The 26,991-nt window shown below is 40.5% G+C and overlaps 1 protein-coding gene across 1 annotated transcript in view; it reads left to right on the forward strand.

Moving 5' to 3' along the window:
* Positions 1 to 1,447: 1,447 nt before the first annotated feature.
* Positions 1,448 to 26,991, forward strand: part of PES1 (pescadillo ribosomal biogenesis factor 1) — a 773,399-nt gene continuing 747,855 nt past the window's right edge. The window contains exon 1 of the mRNA XM_044068668.1: positions 1,448 to 1,654. Coding sequence (XP_043924603.1) covers positions 1,631 to 1,654 — 24 coding nt within the window. The 5' untranslated portion in view covers positions 1,448 to 1,630. The remainder of the gene's footprint in view (positions 1,655 to 26,991) is intronic.

The following is a 26,991-nucleotide window of genomic DNA, read 5'->3' on the forward strand; positions in this document are numbered from 1 at the left end:
TGCACTGGTGATCTAGAGTAATAATTCATCCACAAGGTTGTTCTGTAATGCTGAAAACAGTTGAATGACACATTCTAGAATGTCCAGAATGAAATAATTAGCCAGATAATACATAGGGCAACCTGGCATGGCTCAGGATGTAGAAATGAAGTAAAGATATGCAATGATTGTTAAACAAACTATAAATCGCTATCACATTCAATTTCATATGCTTGGAAATAGCTTGAGAAGTCATGGCCTAGACTGCCTGTGAGCTATATAGCTCTGTTCTTTGTAAAAATGGTTCTGTTTTTACAGATGCTCATTTGAAGTGGTTGGATAAATATGTCATGATTACTGCAATTTCACATGCAACCACTGAAAAACGAGACCATGCTTTAGCACAGGTAGTACTCAGAAATGGTGACACCAGATATATTTAAAAACGTTATTAAAACAAATACAGATAATAAGATAAGATCCAGAATCATTGACAAATCCAGATATAATCAAGGGCATATATTTTTTTAAATATTAGCACCACTGACTTGAGAAATTGATTGAATAAGAAAATATGAATGAACATGAATTTCAAAAGTAAAATCTATAACGGCAATTTTCATTAGTTCTAAGTGTAATCCACCACCTTTTATCCCCATAATCCCACATTTGGCAACGGGCACACTACTGAGCCAAAAATCAAGGACTGTTGAGAGGTATGGCATAACCCACAATACTCAATCAGGACAAACAGAGTTTATTAGTTTATGCCATATTCCGAACCTAGAATACTTAATAATGTTTACACTATTTGGCTATTATCATATACCTCACAACCTACCTTACGTTCCCCAAGCTGTATAACACTTCCTCTAAAAATGTAGAAAAAAAATGACACAATGTTGAACACCAACTCCTACTAACAACTTCACTAAAAAACTCACGATGGTTTAACTCTGTTACTTACTTTATACTTATAAAATGTTCATTTGCTGAATTAATAGGATTGTTCCCCATAAAGATGTACAGATATATACATGTGTGTATATATATATATATATATATATACACACACACACACACATGTATATATACGCACTATCTATATTATTCAAGTACTGATATTATTAATCAAACTTCTCTTCGCAAAGTGATAACTTGTCACTGCACACACTAGTACGCAAGCTACTGAAAAACACATCAGAAGATAATTTACTGCCTCCCTACTCAGCGTTACATTTGCTCCCACATGTAAAACAAAGTCGCTTGTGACAGAAAAAAGACCTTAGGACTGGAAGACTACGGAGCGCCTGATTAACAAACCAACGTGACGGCTTGCTATTACGAACTGGAAAATTCGTTTAAGTTAGTTACAGTATTTCTCAGAGTAGTATTATTTTACGACATACAGCGTCATTGTATTTTTATACTACGTAGGCAAAAGGCAGGATTAATAGTAAAAGTTTAGGGGTCCTCAGCTAAGCTTAACCACGTGGATGTATGTGTGTTTAGGTAGTGAGGTATTCTTGGGGTGGACCACAGCATTTATGACTGTGTACATTTAATTTATTATCGGTTGCTCTTTTATTTGGCGTTTGTTATAAGTTGTCAGTAGTGGGCTTTCTAGTGTACGGTATAAACATCTGTTGATATGGGAGGCACGGAGCGCCGGAAGGTAAGCATGTTTGTATTATATGTGTAGGTGAACATGCTATAGTAAGTAATGATGATTATGTTAAAACCGTTGGGTGACTGTCCTTTAAATGTGTAGACTCTGTTTTGAGCAGAAATGTATATGCAGACTTTCTGTGTACAATTGAATTGCAGATTGAGCTGATGATAGATAATTTAGGCTTGACATGTTGGAATGCTTGCCTTTGTGAAGGAGTTCTTGTTATTCCCTGGTAGTGCATATGGCACGGTTGGTCACCTTGTCGTGCAGGGAACAAATCCGCTGTTAGTGGATGGGTACGTCTTTCCTCCAATTTTTCATAGCTACATGCACTGATGGACTGTCAGCCTTTGAAATCTGATGAGCTGTCAGTCTGTAACTGTGCTTGTTTTTATTTTACAAATGTATTCTGTCTGTCAAGATCTGAAGAATGTTTTGTCATACAGTTTTAAATTCTCGGTCATTTATTTCTGCCATTGTCATAATTTCATCTGACAATGTTCGACCTCTTTAACACAAGTTTCATGTCCATCACCCCTTCAATCTTTCTGCCTTTAATTGCAGTTTATGCATTTTAGTCCTAGATCTGTGTTGTTTTTATTTATTTATAATGTTGCTGTATCTTGCAGAGAGTTTTTGTATTTTTACCATAAGTTTTCCCTTTTTATGGAGTGCTTATTGTGACCCTTAAGTTCATAGGTTCATACTAGGCTATCTACCCTAGGGCATTTATAAGCCTAGCCAGAGTGTGTTTGGCTTTCACCACCCATTTTAAATTAATTTTGCTATGCCCTTTTTCGAGGTTAGTATACTGTGCCTCTGTCTAACAGTGACACAGAAGTGAAACCTGGGGTAAACCTACAATCTCCCATCCACTCATCAAGATTCCTCTTGAAGAGAGTCAATCAGGGACTCTGCCTAACCTGGACTGGGATTTTATTCCAGAGTGAAGGGAGCCTCTGGGTTATGAATCTGTCCCTCCAGCATGTCCTATTTATTTCAGTGCTGAGGTTCAAGTCTCTCGAGCGCGTAGCTCGATGGGATTTGGATACTCTGAGGTGCAGCATGTCCATTAATTCCGGGTTGGATATGGCTTTATACGTCAGGCACAGATCGCCTCTGAGCAGGCGGTATGCCACTGAGTAGAGCTGGAGTTTCTTTAACCGGGCAGCATATGGCATCTGTTTGAGCCCTTTGATCCTCTTGGTGAGGTACTTTTGGGGTCTTTCCAGTTGCTGCAGGTGTCTGGTAAGGTACATCCCAAAAGGGGCATTGTACTCAATTATGGGCCTGATGAGGGATGAGTAAAGAGGCACGATGACCTCCCCTGATCTAGATGTGAATCCCTTCATGATTAGGTGGGCTATATAAAATGTTTTTCTAACCACTTTGGCCATGTGGTTGTCAAATGAGAGATTGCTATCAACTTGGGTCCCCAGGGTCCTAATTACTTCTTCTGTATTTAATGGATTACCACCTATGTGGTAATTTGTGGGCATTTTGTTTTTGCCAAAGGGGATGACTGTACACTTTTTGGCATTTAGCTTGAGGCCATGGCTCTGGCACCAGTTGTCTGTTTCTATGAGGCCCTTTTGGACGATGCTTGTGTTGGCTGGAGAGTCGATTATGGCGCCCAGTTTGCAGTCATCTGCGAACTTGGTCAGCCACAGTCCTTCTGTGTTAGCCTGTACCTCCGAGAAATATATACCGAACAAGAGAGGTCCCAGGACTGAGCCTTGTGGGATGCCACTTGTAACTGGTTTGGAGTCTGACATGGCTCCAGCAATTCTAACCATGTGGGTTCTGTCCTTGAGCCAGTTTGCAACCCATCTATTGAGATAGGGGTTTATATTTAAGCTGGTGAGCTTATCTATAATGCCTGAGTGGGGTATTGTATCGAAGGCTTTTGCGAGGTCCAGGTAGGCTGTATGGACCACCTTCCCCTCGTCAATGGCCTTGGTGACTGTTTCAAAGAAATCGACCAGGTTTAAGAGGCAGGATCTACCCTTAACAAAGCTGAACTGGGTAGGATCCAGTGTCTGTAGGTCCCCAATATCTTTATTTATGAGGTCCATGATGATCCTTTCCATAGCTTTGCAGACCAAGCTTGTCAGGCTTATGGGGCGTTAGTTTCCAGGATCCGTTGAGGCACCACCTTTGTGGAGAGGGACCACTGTTGCTGTACGCCACTCTTTAGGTACATATCCTGTAGTAAGGCTGAGATTGAACAGTAGTTTCATGATTGGGTTTAGCACTTCTTGGAGTTCATGTAGGACGCAGCCCGGGACACCGTCTGGTCCCATTGATGCTGTGTTTTTTGCTTTGGAGAGGGCGACTCTCTTACCTGAGCATCTGAGATGTCAGGAGGGGGGCAGCACTCTGCTGGGATAGATATTTGCCCTTTTGGTGGGGAGGGGGGAGGAGTTTGTGCTGAACCTGTCAGCTAGGATGTTGGCAATGTCTGTGGGTTCGGTGTATTTTTTGTCATTTTGGACTAATTCTGAGCATATCTGGGAATTCCCACCCAGGTTCCTAACATAACTAAAGAAAGCCTTGTGATTATCCTTAGTGTCCTGTGCAATTTTTCTCTCTAAGCTGGCCTTAGACGATTTTATGAGTGCCCGTAGATTTTTGCTAATACTGATCAGAGATGCCTTCCCTTTTTGGGATTTTGCTCTATCCTGTAGTAGCTTCCTCCTTCTATTGTATAGTTTGTTTATGGCTGGGGTCCACCAGACAGGACGTCTGCCTTTGGAGGATTTTGTCTTAATTTAAGTAGTGAATCAGTTTATGTATTTGGTAAGATATCGGTTCTTAGGCTAATGGCCCTGGAGCCAAGCCTAGCCCATAGGACTACCCTGGCATTGTGCCACCCAACCTTAGTTCCCAGTGCCTCTGTCGAGTAGAGCCACTGGAGTGATCCCTGAGGCGGATTTTCTATTTTCCATCCACTCATCAAGATTTCTCCTTAAGAGGGCCAGTGAGGTGCTCTGCTTGATATGTATGGGAAGTCTATTCCATGGCATGGGCAGTCTCTGGGTTATGAACCTGTCTCTCCAGCATATTCTGTTGATTGTGGTAATGAGGTTGAGGTCTCTGGAGTGTGTGGTGTGGAGGGATTGGGATTTCTTTAGATGTAGCATTTCTAACAGAGCTGTGTCAGGCATGGCTTTGTATGTCAAGCAGAGATCGCCTCTAAGTAGGTGATATGAGACAGAGAATAGTTGGAGTTTTTTGAGTCTGCCCATATAAGACAATTGTTTAAGGCCTAGGATCCTCTTTGTGAGGTACTATTGTGGCCTCTCCAGATGGTGCAGGTTTCTAGTGAGGTACATGCCAAATTCGGCATTGTACTCGATGATTGGCCTAATGAGGGAAGAGTAGAGGAGACAGTGATCCATTTCTTCCTGTATGCAAAACCCTTAGTAATGAGATGTGCCGCGTAGAATGACTTTCTGACCACAGTGGCAACTTGGTGGTCAAAAGAGAGGTTGCTGTCAACCTATGTTCCCAGATCTCTTATAATGTCTTCTGTGTTCAGTGGACTACCATCAGTGTGGTAATTCAAGGGAACTGGATTTTTCCCAAAAGGGATGAAGGCACATTTTTTGGCATTGAGCTTAAGGCCATGGTTCTGACACCAGTCATTGGTCTCATTGAGGCCTTTCTGTAGGATGTCAGCATCACTTGGAGAGTTAATAATAGCTTCCAACTTGCAATCATCTGTGAACTTTGTCAGCCAGAGTCCCGTTGTGTTGGCCTGGACTTCAGAGAAGTAAATGCCAAACATGAGAGGACCCAGGACCAAACCCTGTGGGACTCCACTCGTGACTGGTTGGCAGTCTGACTTGGAGTTAGCTACTTGCACACTGTGGGTTCTATCTGTGAGCCAGTTTGCAACCCACCTAGTGATAGAGGGGTTGATGCCTAGCTTTAGTAAGTTTTTCTATGACTCCTGAGTGGGGAATGGTGTCAAAGGCCTTGGCCAGATCAAGGCAGGCTGTATGAACCACCTTACCTACATCCACAGCACTGGTGACTGACTCAAAGAAGTCTGCCAAGTTAAGCAGGCATGATCTACCTTCACAGAACCAAACTGTGTAGGATCTAGAGTTTGGAGATTCCCTATATCCTTGTTTATTAGGTCCATGATGATGTGTTCCATAACTTTGCATATCAGAGTTGTCAGGCTAATGGGGCAATAGTTTCCGGGGTCTGTAGTCGCTCCTTTTTGGAGACAGATGACTGTAGCAGTGCACCATTCGTTAGGGACAAAGCCTGAGGTGAGGCTGTGATTGAACAGGGCACACAGGTGAGGTGCCATTTCACTCTGTAGTTCATGTGGTACACAGCCAGGGATACTGTCAGCTCCCATAGAAGTTGTATTCTTGGCCTTGGACAGTGCTGTTTTAACCTGTGCATCAGTAATATTGGATGCCTGGCAATCTACTGGTATCGTGATTGGTCCTTTCGGGGGGTGGGGGGTAAAGTTAGCACTGAATCTGTTCGCCAGTATATTTGCAATATCTGTTGGCTCGGTATAGAAGATACCATTGTGCAGTACCTCAGAGCAAATCTGGGTATTGCCATGGTGATTCTTTACGTAACTATAGAAGGCCTTGTGGTTGTCTTTACTTTCTGCTGCAATTCTGTTTTCATAGCTAGCTTTAGAGGATTTGATGAGGGATCTCAACCTTTTGCTGAAACTGATAAGGGAGTTTTTCCAGTCTTGGGACTTAACCTTTATTCCGCATGGTCCTTGATATTAAGGACCACTTCATTTTCATTGGTCTGTTTAGAATGTTTAAGCAGTGCCTTTTTTGTCATACTATGGTGACTTGGTAGGCTATACCATTTAGGGCTTATTCATAAAGAAAATGGAAAGAAAACTTTAACTCAGTATTGTATTTACTTAGTAGGAATGCTTGGTGACAAAATGGCCTTCCCTTACTGGGCAGTTGATTGATTGATTCATTCTCATTTGCTAACTGGGAAAGTCCGACTGAGTCAAAGACCCATTTTCAGCGGAGGCCCGGGAAGAAAAGCTCCACAGTAATTTAAATTGACAATTTCAGTACAGCATAAGACATTTTGAATAACAAGTAAAACATATGATATGAAAATATGACAGAAATAACATAGATGCATGAGGTAAAATAGGAGGAGGATAAGGTACAAAGTAATTTACTTTTTTTTTTGTTTTTTTTTATAGACAGAAAATAATATAGTGTAAAATATATTTTACAAGCTGTGAATACTAGGCTTTTTTTTTTTTAGGAAAAAGGAACATTTGGTGGTTCTGGAGAGGACAGGATTAGTGAAATGTGAATAGAAGTATTAAAGAGAAAGGAGTAAAGAGGGTAGAAGTCAAAGTGAAAGTTTATATGTTAGGTTAGGTTAATTAGTGAGAAAATTAGATGTTATGTTAAGAAAAATAAGAGACAAAAATAGTGGAAGGAGTTATAGGAGAGGAAAGATGTGGGGAGGGGACGAGAGGAGAGAAAAGTCATAAGGGTTTGGAAGAGTGAAGAGGAGGATGAGTGGAGAGGACGCAAGAAACATAGGAAGATGGGATTTAGATGTTTGTTGTAGGGCAATGGCATGTGTTGACAAGATATTTTTTAGTGTAAGCTTGAAATTAGTTTTTGTGTATCTGAAAGTCTTACTATTTGTATTAAACCCAAGAAAGAAATTTGTTTACTAATTAAGTATAAATAGAGTTCAGTTACATTTTGAGGGAAACCGTTTGTATAGATTGTATTAATTTGTTTAACATAATGCAAGTAGTGTAGACATATTTGTTTGTAGACCTCCTATTACTGATATTGTGTGGTACAGCATGTGTTGTCCATTTCTGTGATTTCCACATAATGGTCCATCACCATTAAATTTACAATGTCACTCTCAACCCCAAGCCATTTACACTAGGAAGTTTCTCAAGTATCAGGTTTTGTATCCTTATGTTTTCTCTTTTGTTCATGAACCCCCTCCTCTAAATGCAATTCCAAGCATAAAAGACAGGGCTGCAAGAAATAAAACAAACAAAAAAAGGTTAACAATTATTGCATGAAAAACAAATGATCACCTGCAGGACTGTAAAACTTTTTTTTCAGCACTTATGCTTTTACTTTCTAGAGATGTAATCAAATGCCAAATTCTGAAATGTTTCATTAATTGAAACAATTAAAAAACAAAAGGCATGCTAACCTTTTTTCTCGGTAAATAAACAGTAACATGTAAATTAAGGCACTTAACTTTGCTTACAAGTTAAATTAAAAATTTTAAATTGGGAATATCTAATTCTCTGTAAACCAAGGTTTTAGTTAGTCTAGCCTCAAATTCTTTTAAGGTTGCTGAAACATTCCCTTCATTGAGACTGGAGACCAAGAATACAAAAATTAAAAGCTAATGTGATACTGTTACGAAGTTTAACATGTATAGCTCAGAAACTCGGTAACAAGCGAATTCCAGTAAGTTTACATTTATGATATCCTTAAAATGTTCTTGCATTTGGACTTTAACTAGTTTGACTAATCTGCCATAAATTATTGGTAAGAACAAAAAGGGAGCAAATAGGTCTGAACTGCCTTAACAGGCCCAGTGGTTAGCAGGCAGTGGGGGATTAAATAACAATCAGTCTAACTTTATTAATTCCTACTTCAAGGGAAATTGCATATTTAACAGTGTGTGTTGATTTTATGACAGAGGAATGTCTTTCTTTTGTGAGTGACTTTCTATCACAGTAAATTCAAAAGGCAGCATTTCACCACAGTTCATGATTTATTATATTTTTTGTAAGAAAAATACAAATATTTGGAAAATTTTTAATGGTTGTGCCACACGTATTTGTGCTCATATTTTGAGCACTTTCCCCTCATTAAAACCTATTCATAACTCTACACTGGACTTTTTGGATAGCAATTGCACTAACTATCTTCTTCTTGTTAGATGCTTGTTTATTCAAAACGCTGATTATTGGAAGAGTTCAGTTTTCCCTAACATGTTTACAGTATAGATTGAAATATGTGGATTGCTTAAGCAAAATTTTTAGACAGCCTTCCCACTTTCACCTGGTAGTATTGTATCTAGCTTATTTGCCACAATTTAAAAAACGCTAAAAGTGAAACAGAGGCCCTAGTAATTCCTGTTTAAGCTGTGAGTTGGTGTGGTCATTGTATGGACCTTAGAAACAACAGCACCAAAGTTTGGGAAAGGTTAGTGATATAAATAAAAATGTCCTCAAAATTGGACATGTTTATATTGGTACATGAGGCAGTGTAAGATGGGTACTCTTAAATTCACCCTGGGTGTAACTGACCTAGCCCTATTTTGAGAAAGGAGGTACATCCTGAGAGTGAGTATTGGTAAGGCACTGATGGTTCCTTGACTAAGTTGTCTTGAAACTCCTGTGAATGAAGAAGGATTAAAGGCCCTCCTCATGACTGGAGCTACTGTTTTATGGCCCAAGAAATTAATGATAGAAATGTGTAAACTTTATCATGAAAGTGTAAACAACGATAATTTAGTCGCAGATGTGGGAAATATGTACCAAGTCTGAGGTTATGATATCTTGGAGGACTTTGGATAATACACATAATTAGCAGGAGTTGAGCACAGCCCTGCATGCTAGGAGTTGCAGGGAGGCTAACCCATCTGCAAAAATGCTGTATTCTTGTTATAGGTATACTTTTTATTGCTTTTGTAAAGTTGAAATGTGTTTGTTTATTTTGCGGTGTAGGTGGGATCGCAGTTGCAGTCCTTGCACTTGTAAGGAAAGATAAAAATCATAAGGTGTCCAGAGGAATACAGTCGTTTATAAAGCCTCCCCTTCCTACTCCACAGCCTAGAATCTTCTTGAAATATAGCTTATATCAGATTGTTTATTATCAACCTGCTACTTACTAACCAGTCATAAAACTGAAGCCATGAGCTGTGGGCAAAGCTCACATAAAACCAGAGCGACTGGACTGTCAGTGACGCGCAGCCAAAATAGTTAGGGATATGTCTAAACCAGTCGTTCATCTTTCAGTAATGTATTTTGCAGTCAGAAGTTAAAATAAACCATTTGTCTGGACCAGGAAAATCGGTTAATTTAATCTCTGATTCAGTCATTGGTGATTTATGCTTTTCAGTAGGGAAAAAAGTTATTTTTATTATTACTTAATATCATAGACGTAAAATAAAATTCACAAAGCACATGACTGCTTGAGACAGACCCCCAAAAAACACAGCTAACAAGGTTATACGTGTGTGTGTGTGTGTGTGTGTGTGTGTGTGTGTGTGTGTGTGTGTGTGTGTGTGTGTGTGTGTGTGTGTGTGTTTTATATGTAGGTATATGTAGATACATACAGTAATATACTACTTTTGTTTCCCTTTGTAATGGAGTTTCTAATTTTAGATTAACCAATTATATTTATACAGGAATATATGGGTAGACTTTTTCATTTGCATTTGTTAATCTGGTTAGAGCACTGATCACAAATGACACATTTCAATTTCAGCCTGGGAGAGAAATAAGCATAGCATACATTAACAAAGTTTATACTGAGATTAAGATTGTGAAGTGAGAGAAAAAAAGATATGTATGCAAATTCTAGTATAAGAAGTTATGAACAATATGCACTAAATTAGCAGCTACATAATTGTGAAGAGTATGTAAAAGCCATATGTAAACAATAAAGTCATGGTGACGCCTGACTTGCATATGTAAGGGTGTTATACAGAGTAGTAAGAGATAAAGTGAGAACAGACAAGGATTGTGTTAAGCAACATATCTAGAGAAGAGGTATTGATATGTAGCATTTGATTGGAGGCAAGATTTTAGGGTTTCTTTGAGTTTCTCAGTAACTTCCTTTACTTTAGTTTCTAGAAAAGCAAAGCCGTAATCTGTGCATTGGGGTTTTGTTTTGCAGGCCTGCTGGATAGGTCGTGAGTGACGTTGATTTCTGAAATTGTAAAATAAGGTTTTTTTTAATTAGTTTTGCTACCAGGGGAGAGGTTGTGTGGCTGTGTAGAGGAATGAAAAATTGAGAGTGCAAGAGAATGCCAAATTTTTATTTTATTTTAACATTTGTTTACCTGGAAAATCCGACTTGGAATGAGCCAATTTTCAGCGGAGGCCAGAGGAGCAGTGCTCCAGACACATGTCTTTCTAACGTGGGAGGAAACCCACGTGAAAGTAGGGAAGACATGCAGACTCTGCACAGAAGGCACCCCAGCTGAGAATCTAACCGGAGAACCTCTTGCTGTGAGACGACAGCGCCATCCATATTTTCTAGTATTTTGCTATGGTGTTCATGCTTTGGGGAGTTTCTGATGCATTTTCAAATTCTATCGGTGATTGAATGTGGACTTTTTTGAGGCATAGAGTATTTGGGGGGTGGTCCATGTTCTAATTAGGATAGTAAAATGCCTTTGCGTGTAGCAATTCTGGGAGACTTAGGAGAGAAAATAAGAGGCTTTGTTAACCCAGAATAGTAGTGGGCTAATCCTTTTTCTTTCCCTAGTATTGTCTGGGTGTAAGTTAAAATTGTGGGATGGATCTAGCCAGATTCTTAACTATTTAAATTATGTAAAGTTGTCCATTTCAGTGTTGTTGGCATCAAAGATGGAGAGAGAGTTGTGTTAATCTTCTTTTTTACGTTGCTCTCTAAAGGTTTGTTTTTACTTTGGATGATTTGAGAGGAATATTTTTTATTTGCTGATCCTGTTTGATAAGGGTGAGCAAGTCATATTGTAAGACTGCTAATGATTTGTTCGTGTGAAATTTAGGTCCATGTCATTGGCCTAGAGAAATAGAGAGGTTAGTCAGATCTAAAGACAGTTTATGTAGATGGAGAGGAGAATGTTAGCAAGGATGGACCCTTGTGGGACTCCTTGTGTGACTATGGTTGAGGGTAAGGCCAGCTGAACTGTTACACAGAAGCAGTGATTTAGAAATTTAGTTATGGAACCAATGTGTAGCGCCTGAACTCGTGACTGTGTTAAACAAGTGATACAGTAGTAAATTGTGATCTCATAAGTTAAATGCCCTAGTCAGTAAATATAGCACCAGTAAGGTCCCCTTTATCTGTGTATATGTATGGGCGGTACAGTGGCACAGCAGATAGTGTTGTCGTCTCATAGGAAGAGACTCTCAGCTGGGGTGCCTTCCGTGTGGAGTTTGCATGTTGACCCTGTGCTCGTGTGGGTTTCCTCCGGGTATTCAGGTTTCCTCCCACATTGCAAAGACATGCAGGTGGATTGGACACTGTAAATTGGCCATACGTAAGAGTGTGTGGTGCGGAAGGACTACCGTGGCAGGCCTAGCCACCCGGCGGTGTAAAACTTGGCTATAGATGATTGTCACTGTTGAAGTGGCATCCTGACCCTATGTGCAAAATGGGGAAAAAAGTTTTAGATGGATGAATATATATATATATATATATATATATATATGTATGTATATATATTTGTGTGTATATAAAGGTTTGTGTGTGTGTGTGTGTGTGTATGTATGTATATGTGTGTGTGTATGTATATATATATATATATATATATATATATATATATATATATATATATAGTGTGTGTGTGTATGTATGTGTGTATATATATATATATATATATATATATATATATTTATATATATGTGTGTGTGTGTATGTGTATGTATGTGTGTATGTGTGTGTGTATATATATATATATATATATATATATATATATATATATGTATATAAAAATATAATGCGTGTGTATGAGAAGTTCCATTCTCCACTGAAAATGCATCTGTACCACATAAAGGTTAAATGCTAGTGGCATATCACAAAACACACAACCTAATCACACCTGCTTACACCCATCACTTTAAGATATAGCTTTTCCCTTCTTAACTGTTCTTAAGTTCTAGTTTCTTGCTAACATAAATGTGTCCTGCAGCCCTGTAGCTGTTTTACCTATGCACTCTCCTAACTCTTTGACGGACTGTAAAAATGTTTGGCTGCTGAAACTCATTGAATGTATTTTACATGTTTGTTACATATTCTTGTTTAATGTCAGTAACTGTATACTTCTGTTTCTAATTTATACTATTCTTTGCAAATGTTTTAACTTACATGTATCTTTCCCCTGGACTGAGGCAGAACATGATCATTTTGTATACAGTGCTCTACCTTAGTTAACAAATTTAAGTAAATAAATTTGATTTACAAGGGTCCAGTTGGCTGTTGGTGTTCTGTGACCTGATCAGAAGCTGTGTTTAGATAAAGAGGCTGTAATTGCTGTTGTAAGACGCAAGTTGGAAGTAGATTAATTTCTTTAGGATTTTAAGAAGCTTAGGAGGGATGGATTTTAGATGATAGAGAGGGATTTTGTAAGGATTGACTTGTTTTGGGAGGCAGTTAACTATAACAACTTCCCAGTTTCTTGGCATTGTTTTGTGTTGGGTATTGATTATCTATGTTTTGATGTTTTGCTAATCTGATTTATCTGCAGTTATAGATGAGCCAGAGGTGTATGCAGTCTTCAGGCAATTAATTTTTAATTAATCATGGATAAGCTCAATATCTTTGCTTTTAATGTGTTTGAAGAAAAATAGAAGGATGGTGGGAGCCTCTGAAGTATAGGCGGTGCATGTGTTATTGGGGGAGCATGCTGTGGCATGCATGTATGTGTGTGGTGAGGGAGCATGCTGAGGCGCATGCATGTGTGCATGGTGGGGAGCATGCTGTGGCATGTGCTTGTGGTGGTGGGGAGCACGCAGTGGTGCATGCATGTGTACGTGGTGGAGGAGCATGCTCTTGAAAGATTGCTAAATATTAAGAGCGTATCACATGGTGAACAAGAGTACATGAATTACTGTGATTGGAAGCATGATTATTTCTGCTGTTGATTATTTCAAAATGGCTTAGGGTTATTAGCAAGTTTTTTATTGTGCTTTTCTATAGTGGGTTTTATGATGTCTAATGGCTTGTTTTGAAAGGTTTGTTAGTTTAATAAAGCGTTTTCTTGTTTTTAGAGTTTGAGTTAACTTCCCATATATAGGGCACATACCGCAAAGAGTCATAAGTGTGCAGTCTCCAAGGTGTTATGGTTCACTGAGACTGCATCAAACCATGGTAATGTTTTAATAGTAGGTGTCTCTATTACAAGGCATACATACCCCACCTTTGCCTTGCTGTTTAAGAATAGGGTGAACGTTAGCTGTCTTTCTGGAGCCAGGTTCAGGGGTATAACACGGGCTTTTGGATCTTTCCATCTTGTCAAATATGAATGATCTGGTAGTGGTCTATGTGGGGTTAAGTGACCTTGGATGCCATACCCAGAGGGACACTGTTGAGCTTGCTATGCAAGTGTCTGAGGCAGGAAATACACTGTTCTTTAGTGATATTTTAACATCACCCAGAATAATGCCAAGATTCAAAGTCAAGATAATTGGGTTTAATAAGTCTTTGGGGGATCCAGTATGTGTCAGCTCCCTGGGATATGATGGCTGGCAAGCTTTCTTGCTTTATGGTCTGCACCTCTTTTACCAAGGTTGATGCATGTTGGCTAAGTGTTTGCTGCCTGATGGTGCCTTTTTTAGGCAGTTCATTTTATGGACATTCCAATGTAATGAATTCTACTTTGCAGCACATTAAGGTTTCCCTTCTCAGTAACAGGAGTCTTAACAAAAATATGTCTGAACTTTAGGCTGTCCTGCAACATACATGTGTTGTTAGTCATGGTTTCAGAGCAATGAAAGCATTCCCTCTATTCCTGGGTGCAATGCCTATCAAGTCTTCAGACCTACTGGAAGTTGTGGGGGAGTGTCAATATTTGCCATGCATCTCATCAGCTCACAGGAGATTCCTTGTAATACCCATTTGAACTCCTAGAAGTCTTAACTAATTAGTCTTGTTTTTGGTGATTATCACTTCATAGCTAGCTATAGAACACTGCCTGTATCCTCTTCTGAGCATAATAGTTAACTTAATACATTAGCTGAAATTGACATTAAACCTAAGATCTTTCTATTGGAGACCTCAACTATCCATTAATAAACTGGCAGACCTACCCTGCCATTGTTCGGCATGCTCACTACTTTGACATTATAAATGCTAAATCTCTCACATATAGTTAACCATCCTCCTAGCGGGTCCATATATCCTTGATCTAGTTCTCACAAGTACGGCCACTTCTTGCTCGTCTCCATATATGTCATCAGCCATAGTTCAGTGATCTTTTCCTTTTGAACTGGTAATACTTCCCTTTAAATAGCTCTGTTTAAGGACTTCTCAAAAGCAAACTTTTTTCAGTTACTTGATGACTTAAATTCCTTTGTAATCCTTCTCCAAAGGACCACATTACTAAAGCTGCTACCATACTGTTCCCACTTAGTTGTATTGATAAGGCAGTCTCTATCCAAGCAGAATATAATGAGAAATTTTAAAAACAAATTCCTGTGGTGGAACACTTGCATAACAAGAGAAAGAAGCTGCTTAATGCTTGTAAGAGGTCTCCTTCTGTCTATCCTATGAGCACACTTAAGCAAACTAACAATGATCTTAAGGGAGCCATTTGGAAGCTCAAAGCTGCATATGAACTTAAAATAGCCATTAAAACCAAAGCTAACAACAAACATTTCTTTAACTGTATCAGGAAGTTGAGCACTAACACCTAACAGTGTTTGGCGCTGGTTAATAATAATAATAATAATAATAATAATAATAATAATAATAATACATTTTCTTGATCCAAAGGAAATGGCTACTGTCATAGCTAACAAATTTAGTGCTGATTTTACCCCACCCACAGTTGTAGCTGTTTCACAGTATCCACAACCCCCTTTAATTACTATGGAACCACCCACAGTTGTAGCTGTTTCACAGTATCCACAACCCCCTTTAATTACTATGGAACAAGTTATTTCAGCCCTCTGAAAAACTAAGAATACTTCATCCATGTGCCCTGATAAGGTACCAGGTTGCCTGATTATCAGGTGCTAAATAATGCCTTTCTGAGACCCTACTTAACCTTTGTAATCTAAACCTCTGCACTGTTTACATTCCTGAAACCTGGAAAATGGATACTAATGTCATTACACAAGGGTGGCCTTACCACAGATCCTGGTAACTATATACCCATTAGTCTCACTAGCCTCGTGTATATAAAGCTATGGAGTGGATCATCTCAGACCTCATTAATCTGGACATTGAAAGTCTCATAATCCTGGATCATCATCTAATCAACTTTGTCAAAGGAAAAGTCCTTAAATCATTAATTTCTTTGTAAAGGTAACCAGTGCAGTGCATACAGCGTATCTGGACCTGGCCATGGCCTTTGACACTATTCCCCATTCAGCATTATTGACAGTCTTGTAAATCTGAATATAAATACTTATATTGTGGGGTGGATAGTTAACTGGTTGTCTGACAAAACCCATGTGGTTAGAGTTGCTTGTCACACTTCTGAGAGTAAAAAAGTTACTAGTCCTATAACTTAGTTCATTTTGAAAAACAGAACAGTTTCACAGGTGATGCTTCCCTCCAATCACATACTGTTATATGGGATCTAGGCACTCTTGCTGATAATTGCTTTTCATTTGACCATCACAGCTCCACAGTAGTTTAGATTAGCCAGATAAAAGGCTTTCCACTTTCCAAAAGCATATCCACAAGATCCCAAAAGTTCGTAAATCCTCTTACTTGTGTCTTATCAAGCCCATTATTGAATATAATGAATCTTTTGGCATATAATTGTTTTAAACATATCGGAAAACTAAGATCTTTGAGGATACTGATCTTTTTAGTTAATTATCAATGAGGTATCTCAAGTTATCAGGAGAGATTGGCAGCCCTTTCTCTGTACCCATGTCTAAACTTTTGAACCTTGAAAGACTGAACCCTGTTTGACCTCCTGTTCCTTTGCAGAACTAGTACAATCTCAAATGTGTGGTTAAATGAACAAAACCTTCATCAGCAGATAAATTAGACATGTTGGCACAGTAGGTTCATATCCCGATGTGTCCCTTAACTCTTGTTGCAATGTGTCAAGCAGACTAGCACACTTGCTATTTTCAGGTTAAATGAAGATAATTGGATGAGCAACCTTAAATTCTCCCCTGGTCTGTCTTCATAGGTTCATACTAGTCTATCTGCCCTAGGGCATTTATAAGCCTAGCCAGAATGTGTTTGGCTTTCGCCACCCATTTTAAATTTATTTTGCTATGCCCTTTTTCGAGGTTAGTATACTGTGCCTCTGTCTAACAGTGACACAGAAGTGATACCCGGGGTAAACCTACGATCTCCCATCCACTCATCAAGATTCCTCTTGAAGAGAGTCAATCAGGGACTCTGCCTAACCTGGACTGGGATTTTATTCCAGAGTGAAGGGAGCCTCTGGGTTATGAATCTGTCCCTCCAGCATGTCCTATTTATTTCAGTGCTGAGGTTCAAGTCTCTCGAGCGTAGCTCGATGGGATTTGGATTTTCTGAGGTGCAGCATGTCCATTAATTCCGGGTTGGACATGGCTTTATACGTCAGGCACAGATCGCCTCTGAGCAGGCGGTATGCCACTGAGTAGAGCTGGAGTTTCTTTAACCGGGCAGCATATGGCATCTGTTTGAGCCCTTTGATCCTCTTGGTGAGGTACTTTTGGGGTCTTTCCAGTTGCTGCAGGTGTCTGGTAAGGTACATTCCGAGAGGGGCATTGTACTCAATTATGGGCCTGATGAGGGATGAGTAAAGAGGCACAATGACCTCCCCTGATCTAGATGTGAATCCCTTCATGATTAGGTGGGCTATATAAAATGTTTTTCTAACCACTTTGGCCACGTGTTTGTCAAATGAGAGCTTGCTATCAACTTGGGTCCCCAGGTCCCTAATTACTTCTTCTGTACTTAATGGATTACCACCTATGTGGTAATTTGTGGGCACTTTGTTTTTGCCAAAGGGGATGACTATACACTTTTTGGCATTTAGCTTGAGGCCATGGCTCTGGCACCAGTTGTCTGTTTCTATGAGGCCCTTTTGGAGGATGCTTGTGTCGGCTGGAGAGTCGATTATGGCGCGCAGTTTGCAGTCCTCTGTGAACTTGGTCTGCCACAGTCCTTCCGTGTTGGCCTGTACCTCCGAGAAATATATACCGAACAAGAGAGGTCCCAGGACTGAGCCTTGTGGGACACCACTTGTAACTGGTTTGGAGTCTGAGATGGCTCCAGCAATTCTAACCATGTGGGTTCTGTCCTTGAGCCAGTTTGCAATCCATCTAGTGACATAGGGGTTTATATTTAAGCTGGTGAGCTTATCTATAATGCCCGAGTGGGGTATTGTATTGAAGGCTTTTGCGAGGTCCAGGTAGGCTGTGTGGACCACCTTCCCCTCGTCAATGGCCTTGGTGACTGTTTCAAAGAAATCAACCAGGTTTAAGAGGCAGGATCTGCCCTTAACAAAGCCGAACTGGGTAGGATCCAGTGTCTGTAGGTCCCCAATATCTTTATTTATGAGGTCCATGATGATCCTTTCCATAGCTTTGCAGACCAAGCTAGTCAGGCATATGGGGCGATAAGTTTCCAGGATCCGTTGAGTCACCACCTTTATGGAGAGGGACCACTGTTGCTATACGCCACTCTTTGGTCACATATCCTGTAGTAAGGCTGAGATTGAACAGTAGTTTTATGTTTGGGTTTAGCTCTTCTTGGAGTTCATGTAGGATGCAGCCCGGGACACCGTCTGGTCCCATTGATGCTGTGTTTTTTGCTTTGGAGAGGGCGGCTCTTACCTGAGCATCTGAGATGTCAGGTGGGCAGCACTCTGCTGGAATAGATATTTGCCCTTTTGGTGGGGAGGGTCCTTGTCTCTTGTCCTCTTTTGAGGCTAGTGGGAACTTTATGTTTTTTTTGAGTAGGCTAGAAATGGTGTACAGACTGATTTACCTGGTTTACTTAAGAAACTATGTATGTATGGCACCCTCATCTCTGAGTTTTAGTAGTGATTTTTTTCCTCCCTGTTGAGCTTCATCTTTCTTTTGGATTGTATAAAATAGTTAGTAATGGAAAGCATAAGTTTTGTAGATCTTTAAGGATTTTAGTGAAAGGATCTGCTTTGGGAAGCCGCGGTGTTGCAGCGGTTAGCGTTGTCACCTCACAGCAAGAGGTTCTCCCATTCCAAAGACATGCATCTGGAGCGTTTCTCCCCGGGCCTCCGCTGAAAACAGGCTCTGTGGAACCTAGTCGGACATTCCCGGTCAACAAATGTTAAATAAATAAATTTGATTCTCGGCTGGAGCACCTTCTGTGTGGAGTTTGCATGTCCTCCCGCGGTCGAGTGACGTTAAAGGCATGCATGTAGATGCGAGCGTGCATGGGTGGGCCTTTGTTGAAGGTTGGACGTCGGGCTGGCAACTCGGCACCGTAAAAATCCACTGCCAGTCATGAGCAGACCGCAGTTTCGCTGTGGCGACCCCTAACTGGGAAAAGCCGAAAGTTTTTTAGTGAAAGGATCTGCTTTAAGGTTAGCTTCAGGTGTGTTTATAATATTTCACCTATGTTTATGAGGGTGGATTTTAGATTTTTGATGGAATCTGCTTTTGATCAAAAGGGTTAAGGTGGGTATATTTAGATGGGAAATTTAGCTGAATGCTGGTTGCATAGTGGACTGTCGGGGCAGGAGGATTAATTTTGATATCTGAAACTGACGAAGGGTTGCTGTTGTTTTGAGGTTGCACTTGTTTCCCCCCTTTCCTGTAACTAGTTTAGTCCAGATACAGATTCTTACTTTTAACACTTGAATTTGCTTATTCGTGATCAGCACTTGTTCAGAACTTGTAAGCACTAAATAACCTACTAATTACCACAGCACTCAACCTTCCTCATTACCTAGAGGAAAGCAGTTTTGGTACTTACTTTCCTCACTTGCTTAGAGAAAAACATCTCTTGTACTCACTTTCCTCACTTATCTAGAGGAAAATAGTTTTTGTTTTTATTCAGGCATGTCCAAGGGTCAGCTCCCAGTGTTCTCTCCTGTCTATCTGATGAATCTGGGCATCTTGGGGCAATGTAGAAATTGCCTCATGTACACTTCTCCTCCTATCACCCAACACTACAGCCTGTGAGAGATGCACTTATCTAGCCAAACTGGAGGTAAAGCTCTCTCCAATCAATACTGAACTTGACAGTCACTTGCACCACACCACACTCATCACATAGTCTCACTAAATCTACACCACCAAAATCCACACATAGAAATACAAAAACATTCGCGGAGGCTCTCAATAATAATCTGCTCAAGCAACAGAGACCTCCAAAGCAGGCAACCTCCACCCCCCAACACAACCCAAGTGACACGTAGCCCGCAGACTCAGTGTGCCACTCAGCCACAGCCAATAAGGCAAAACAACATACCCAACACACTAGTCCTAGGCGACTCTATAGTCAGGCACACTGATGTCCCACTCACCAGGCTAAACAAGGAGAAGGTTACTGTCAGCTGCCTGTCAGGTGCCAAGATCCGCCACATAACCCACGCACTCGGGTCACTCCACAACAGGTACAAATATGACTCTGTCCATGTTGGTGTGAACGACCTGAGATGTACCTCCCTGGACTACATAAAAAAAGACACGGAAGAGCTCTCCAATCTTGTAGCCGAGGCAGGTATGACCCTAGCCCCGAGTAGCATTCTGCCATCACCTAGAATGATGCTGCAGTACAAGAACAAAATGATTGACTTCAACAATTGGCTAGGCTTTTGGTGCCATTCTAAAGGGATCCAGTATCTGTCTGCCTGGGATGACATGATCGACAGACCACAATGCTTTGCCAGAGATGGCCTGCACCCTGTCACCCGTAGGATTCCAGATACTGGCTAAGGTTCTTGCCGCCCCTATAGTGCCTTTTTTAGGCAAGGTTCAAATGACAAATTCACCACCGTAACTGGAACAGGCAACCAAAAACTGAGGGTGATGCTACTCAATGCCAGAAGTCTAAATCTCAAAATACACTCACTTGAGGCACTCCTTAAAATGGAGAACATCGATATCTGTGCAGTGACTGAGACCTGGTTCAAATCTCCAGAGAGCACCCCTGCACTACCAGGCTATAACTCGTACCACACTTTTTGGCCATGTAACCTGGACCGGAACACCAAAGGCGGAGGTGTATCCATATTCTTTAAGGATATCCACACCTCCGGGCTAGTTGCTCAGCATAATACAGCCGAGGTTATCCAAGTGCAACTAACTCTGGGCAAAACTGCAATCCAAATTTTAGCTTGCTACAGATCACCTACCATGCCCCAGGATTCCCACTCCTCTTTTCTTGATGTACTGGAAAATATTAGGGTTCAACCAAACACCCTAATAATGGGTGATTTCTACTACCCCACCATTAACTGGGAAAACTACTCATGTACCAACTCCTTCACTCAACGCTTTCTGGAATTCATAAACTCCAATGCCCTGGATCAACGTATCCACACCCCCACCAGGGGCAACAATATCCTAGATCTAGTCATTACCAATATGAGTGACCGGTGTTCCACACCTGAAGTCATTGCCTCATTGGTCCGATCCGACCATAAGCTAATTACCCTAGATATCCACATCCTGCCTCCACCCCCCATTAAGGAAACCATAATAAAAAATTTCTCCAAAGCCAACTTCATGCTTCTTAAGACAGAAGTGGTGAACTTCATGACACCCATGCAGATGGACAATACAGTTACGACTACTGAATCCTACACAATTGCACTTTATAAGCACTTACATGAGTGCATGGATCGTGCTATCCCAAACAGAACCAAGACGCTATCCTCTAAAAAAAAGGAAGCCAGTCTGGTGGTCCCCTGCCTTAAACTGTACAACAGAAGGAAGAAACTGTTGCAAAAGAGAGTAAAATCCCACGAGTTGAAGAGCTCCCTGGTCAGCCTCAGTAAGAAGCTGCGATCCCTGATAAAATCCTCCAAAGCTAGTTACGAAAACAAAATCGCCACTGATTCTAAAGACAACCACAAAGCATTCTATAGCTATGTCAAGAATTTGAATGGCAACACTCAGATCTGCTCTGAGTTACAGCACAATGGCACTAAATATACAGTCCCAACTGATATTGCCAACATCCTGGCAGATAGGTTCAGTGCTAACTTTACCCCCCTCTCACCCCCTAAAGAGCCCATCTCTATACCGGAAGAATACAAAGTTCCTGTAATCACGGCTGCACAGGTAAAAAACACACTCTCCAAAGCCAAGAACACAGCATCCATGGGACCAGACAACATCCCAGGCTGCGTTCTACATGAACTACAGAACGAACTGGCACCCCACCTAAGTACCATGTTCAATCATAGCCTCACCTCAGACTTTGTGCCTGCTGAATGGCGCACAGCAACGGTTATCCCACTCCACAAGGTGGGAGCCACCACAGACCCCGGGAACTACCGCCCCATTAGCCTGACAAGCCTGGTCTGCAAGGCCATGGAACGTATCATCATGGAACTTCTAAACAAAGACATTGGTAATCTCCAAACTGTGGATCCCACCCAGTTTGGGTTTGTAAAAGGCAGATCATGTCTCCTAAACCTGATAGACTTCTTTGAAGCAGTCACCAAAGCCGTAGACAAGGGTAAGGTGGTTCACACAGCCATTCTAGATCTTGCCAAGGCTTTTGACACCATCCCCCACTCTGGAATTATAGATAAACTCACTAAACTAGATATAAATCCCTATGTCACCAGATGGGTTGCCATCTAGCTCACTGACAAGAACCCACACTGTGAAAGTAGCAGACTCCAAATCCGACTTCAGACCAGTGACAAGTGGAGTACCACAGGGTTCAGTCCTGGGTCCTCTCCTGTTTTGGTATCTACTTCTCTGATGTACAGGCTAACACAGAAGGTCTTTGGCCAACGAAGTTCGCAGATGACTGCAAACTAGGAGCCATAATCGAAACTCCTAACTATGTGGACATCCTACAAGATGCCTGGTGTCAAAGCCATGGCCTCAAGCTCAATGCCAAAAAGTGCATTGTCATCCCCTTTGGTAAAAACTGTGTACCCATGAACTACAACATAGGCGGTAGTATACTTAACACCGAAAGTGTGATGAGACCTTGGGACACAGGTGGACAGTAGTCTCTCCGTTGATAATCACATCGCCACAGTAGTCAGGAAATCCTTCTATGTGGCACACATCATCACAAAGAGGTCATTGTTCCCCTCTACTCATCACTCATTAAACCCATTATAGAGTACAACGCCCCTTTTGGTATGTACCTCACAAGACATCTCCAACAACTGGAAAGGCCGCAGAAATACCTCACAAAGAGGATTACCAGATGCCCTACACTGACCGTATCAAAAAACTCCAGCTTTACTCTGTCACATATCACCTACTCAGAGCTGATCTCTGCCTAACATACAAAGCTATGTCAAACCCAGAGCTGTTGGACATAAAGAAATCCCAATCCCTCTGAGCTACACGCTCTAGGGACCTAAACCTTGTCACCACAATAAACAGAACATGCCGGAGGGATAGATTCCTGTCCCAGAGACTTCCCATACTCTGGAATAAACTACCTATCTATATCAAACACAGCTCCTCGTTAGCACTCTTCAAGAAAAATCTTGATGATTGGATGGGAAATAGGAAATTCACCCCGGGGATCACCTCTGTGGCTCTGCTCGACAGTGGCACAGGAAAATAATTTTCTTGGGTGGCAAAAGCCAGGGTACCTTTTTGGCTGGGCTTGTATAGGCCCCAGGGCCGATAGCCTAGTACCTACCTATGAACCTATGTCAGTAGATTGTACTAATTTTAACTTAGCCAGCAGATGGCACTGTTGTCTGAAACATAATTTTTAAAACTCCAACTTTTGCTATTTGGTTCAAAACAGAATTAATATGAATAGCAAAGTTACTTCCAAATGTTATGCTTGTAGTAATAATAATGTTGACAGATCACCTAATGTATTTCTTATGGTTGCGTGCTTAGTAACATCAATTTTTTTCATCAGACTATACTGATGTGTGTGTGTGTGTGTGTGTGTGTGTGTGTGTATATATATATATATATATATATATATATATATATATATATATATGTAATATACGTGTGTGTGTGCATATATATAGTTTTGTGTAAACTAATTTGTAAATTAAATTGCGTGTTAATGAATCAACAGCTTAAAGCACGCAAGAAATTTAATATTTTAATTTGAAATTAAGTTCTGCAAGTGATTTTTTTTTTTGTTGTATTATATTAAATTTGCTACTGACTGCTTTGATATCTATCATGGTTCTCAACCAGGCTCAGATTTATAGTAAAATAAATTGGTGGAAAATAAATGTAAAACAGTGACATCTGTTTCATTATTCGTACAAATGCTAATTAGGTGACTTTAAAAAGTAGAGTCATGCTTGCACTGCAGAGAATTGTTTTTAGTTGTTCTCACTCCACAGTCAAATCTTTTCCATTGAAACTGAATTGTACCATGTCTTTTCTTTTTTCATGTAACACAAAGATTATAGCTTTGAGCAGAAGCTCTGATAATGCAGCTGTAAACTAAGTCTGTATTGTTTTTGAATATTTTAGAAAATGAGGCCTGTCTTCTCATGAGCCCACACTTAAATGGATGTTTTATTAACCTTAGATAAGAAGGTAGTGTTTTATACTAACTTCACCCAGTTTTGGTATAGTTATTGATATCAGTTTGATGGGCTTCCCAATAACTAGTGTTTGTTTTTTGTTAAGGGAAATGTCATAATTTGGTTCGATACTCCCTGTGTCATGAATTTTTAGAATTTGAGTGTACTTGAACTGTGAACTTTTCCCACTTTACTGACCACATATGTGTCCACCCATTTTAGATCACATTCACTATTATTTGGCAATTGTCTAATAATGGTTTGATCTCCACGATCAGTTATTCTGTTTTTGCCAGATACTATTTCGTTTTCATTTTTTGGCTTCTGTAGCTTCATGGACTCTTCCTTTGGGCCAAATGTACTGGTCACAGAGATAGTCCCACCATAAGGTCTCTTCTGGGGCACCTTGCATAGTATTTCTTTTCTGTGTAGATATATGTATCATCCAGTCATAACCGCATGTGGTATGAATTCACATATTTGAGGGGAATTTCTCAATTAATTTCACTTATGTGTATCTAAATATGTAAAGACTATACTACATATTGCATCTCAGCTACTTATCCGTGGGGAGATTCACCCTAATCCTGGTCCTGCATCTAGACCCCCCACCCCGTCTAACCCCCTACTACATTATCCTTCCAGAGGGGTTTAAATGACCTTGTAATACTTAATATCAATATAAGAAATGTAGTAAATAAAATTGAGGAACTTTATGCAACCTTGTCTATATACTCCCCTGATATTGTCCTTCTCACAGAAACCTGGCTCAAACCTCAAATAAATGACAAAGAAATTCTACCCCGTGGGTATAAACGTGGTGGTGGGATTGCTATCTTGTGCAAAAACAATCTTATGCTTGACATCATAAGCCCTACTCTCCCACATTCAATAATGCAGAGATCCTTTTCACAAAAGTAAAACTCAAAGCTCAAAAGCAACTAAATTTAATAGAGACATATATTCCCCCTGGTACTAATAACTTTGACACTCTAGAAGCAATTCTTCACTGGTCTACTCACAATCTTCCCCACGAAACACTTTTACTAGGAGATGTTAATATTGACTGGTCCTCATGAATCCCCCCCCCCCACTACTCACATTGACCTACTTGGTTTTAATCATCTAATACTATCCCAAACCAGACTTGATAAATCCTCCAAAAAAGAATCTGTTCTAGAGTGGATTCTCACCAATTGACCAACTAACCTCTATAAGTCTGGGACACTACCTGACTGTCTCAGTGGTCATCGACCTACTTTTGTTCCAAGGCACCACTTGAAACCTGCTAAGACCTCTACCCTTCAGCAGATACGTTATACAAAAAACTTCAAAGTTCACGACTTCATTACTGCTTTAAACCACTGTAACTGGTCACCTTTACTACTTCTAACTCTAGAAAAAACAGTGGCTTACTTTAACTCTCCTTTCCTAAGCATACTAAATCAACTAGCCCCTACTAAAATTTTAAGAACAAAATTGAATTGTGCACCCTGGCTAACCAAAACTACCCGGCAACTTCTAAAACAGAGAGACAAAGCTTGGGAAATTTGGCAATTAAACAAAATGTGCCTGATTAGGCAAAAATTCCAAGAGCCAAGAAATAAAAATTAAATAAATAAGAATTGACAAACGTAACCACTACTCTGATATTCAAACCAAACATAAATCTGATCCAAAAAAATTCGCCATAAATAAAATTCTCCAGCCTGGGAAAACTTCCACCCCACCTCCTAATATTGACAACTCCACTTCCAACATCGCCACACAATTTAACGAATACTTTACTAACTCTATTCAAAGACTGATTAATTCCCCCTCCCCTTCTACTCATGATCTCTCCCAAACACCTACTCATTGCATCCAGTATCAACTACTACGGTTTATAAACATCTAACAAAGCTAAAGCCTACAGCTCTTGGAGCTGACAGACTCCCAGGTGAATATCTTAGAATTGCAGCTAAGGCAATCTCTTATCCTGTATCTATACTAATTAACAGGTCCATACTTGAACAACATATTCCATCCCTTTGGAAAATCTCCTATATCATACCAATTAATAAAGGTGGCAACTCTACTGAACTTCCTAACTATCGTCCTATTGCCATTCTATCACCCCCCCTCTAAAATCCTTGAAAAAAAATGTGTCCATTCCCAAACGCTTCACTACCTTCTAACAAATAATCTCCTTTCTGAAACACAATAAGAAGTTATGTACCTACCATAACGTTCCATGTTAGTTGTCTTCTTCTCACCATCTTTCTTGCTGGTTGGGTTCGGAGCCGATCTTTGGCTCCGACTCGGCCATTTTCTAAAGCTCGAGAGCTATTTACTGGCTTGAGGCCTCCCTATATCCCACAATGCCTGGTGCTAGATCCCCAGATCTCGTTTGGAAGACCTAACACCATAACGATACAAAAGGACAACTGTCCAAAATTGCAAGACTTCAGCTATGGGGCTAAAGAAAGGTAGAGGACATAAATCGGGTAAGACTCAGCCAGTGACCAGACTCATAGGAGGACTCTTCTCGGTCTATCTAGGCTTGGGGGATGGAGGGTGGGACGCAAGAAAGAAGGCGAGAAGAAGACAACTAACATGGAACGTTATGGTAGGTACATAACTTCTTAATGTTAAGTTGTCTCTCTTGCCTTCATTCTTGCTAGTTGGGACAGCGTCCCTAGCACCTTAGTCCTGGGTGGCTCACCGGAACAGACTCTTGAGCACAGTGGAACCAAAATCAGCTC

This window comes from Protopterus annectens, chromosome 4.part0 (assembly GCF_019279795.1).
Source record: "Protopterus annectens isolate FY-2018-M chromosome 4.part0, PAN1.0, whole genome shotgun sequence".
NCBI classification, from domain to species: Eukaryota; Metazoa; Chordata; order Ceratodontiformes; family Protopteridae; genus Protopterus; species Protopterus annectens.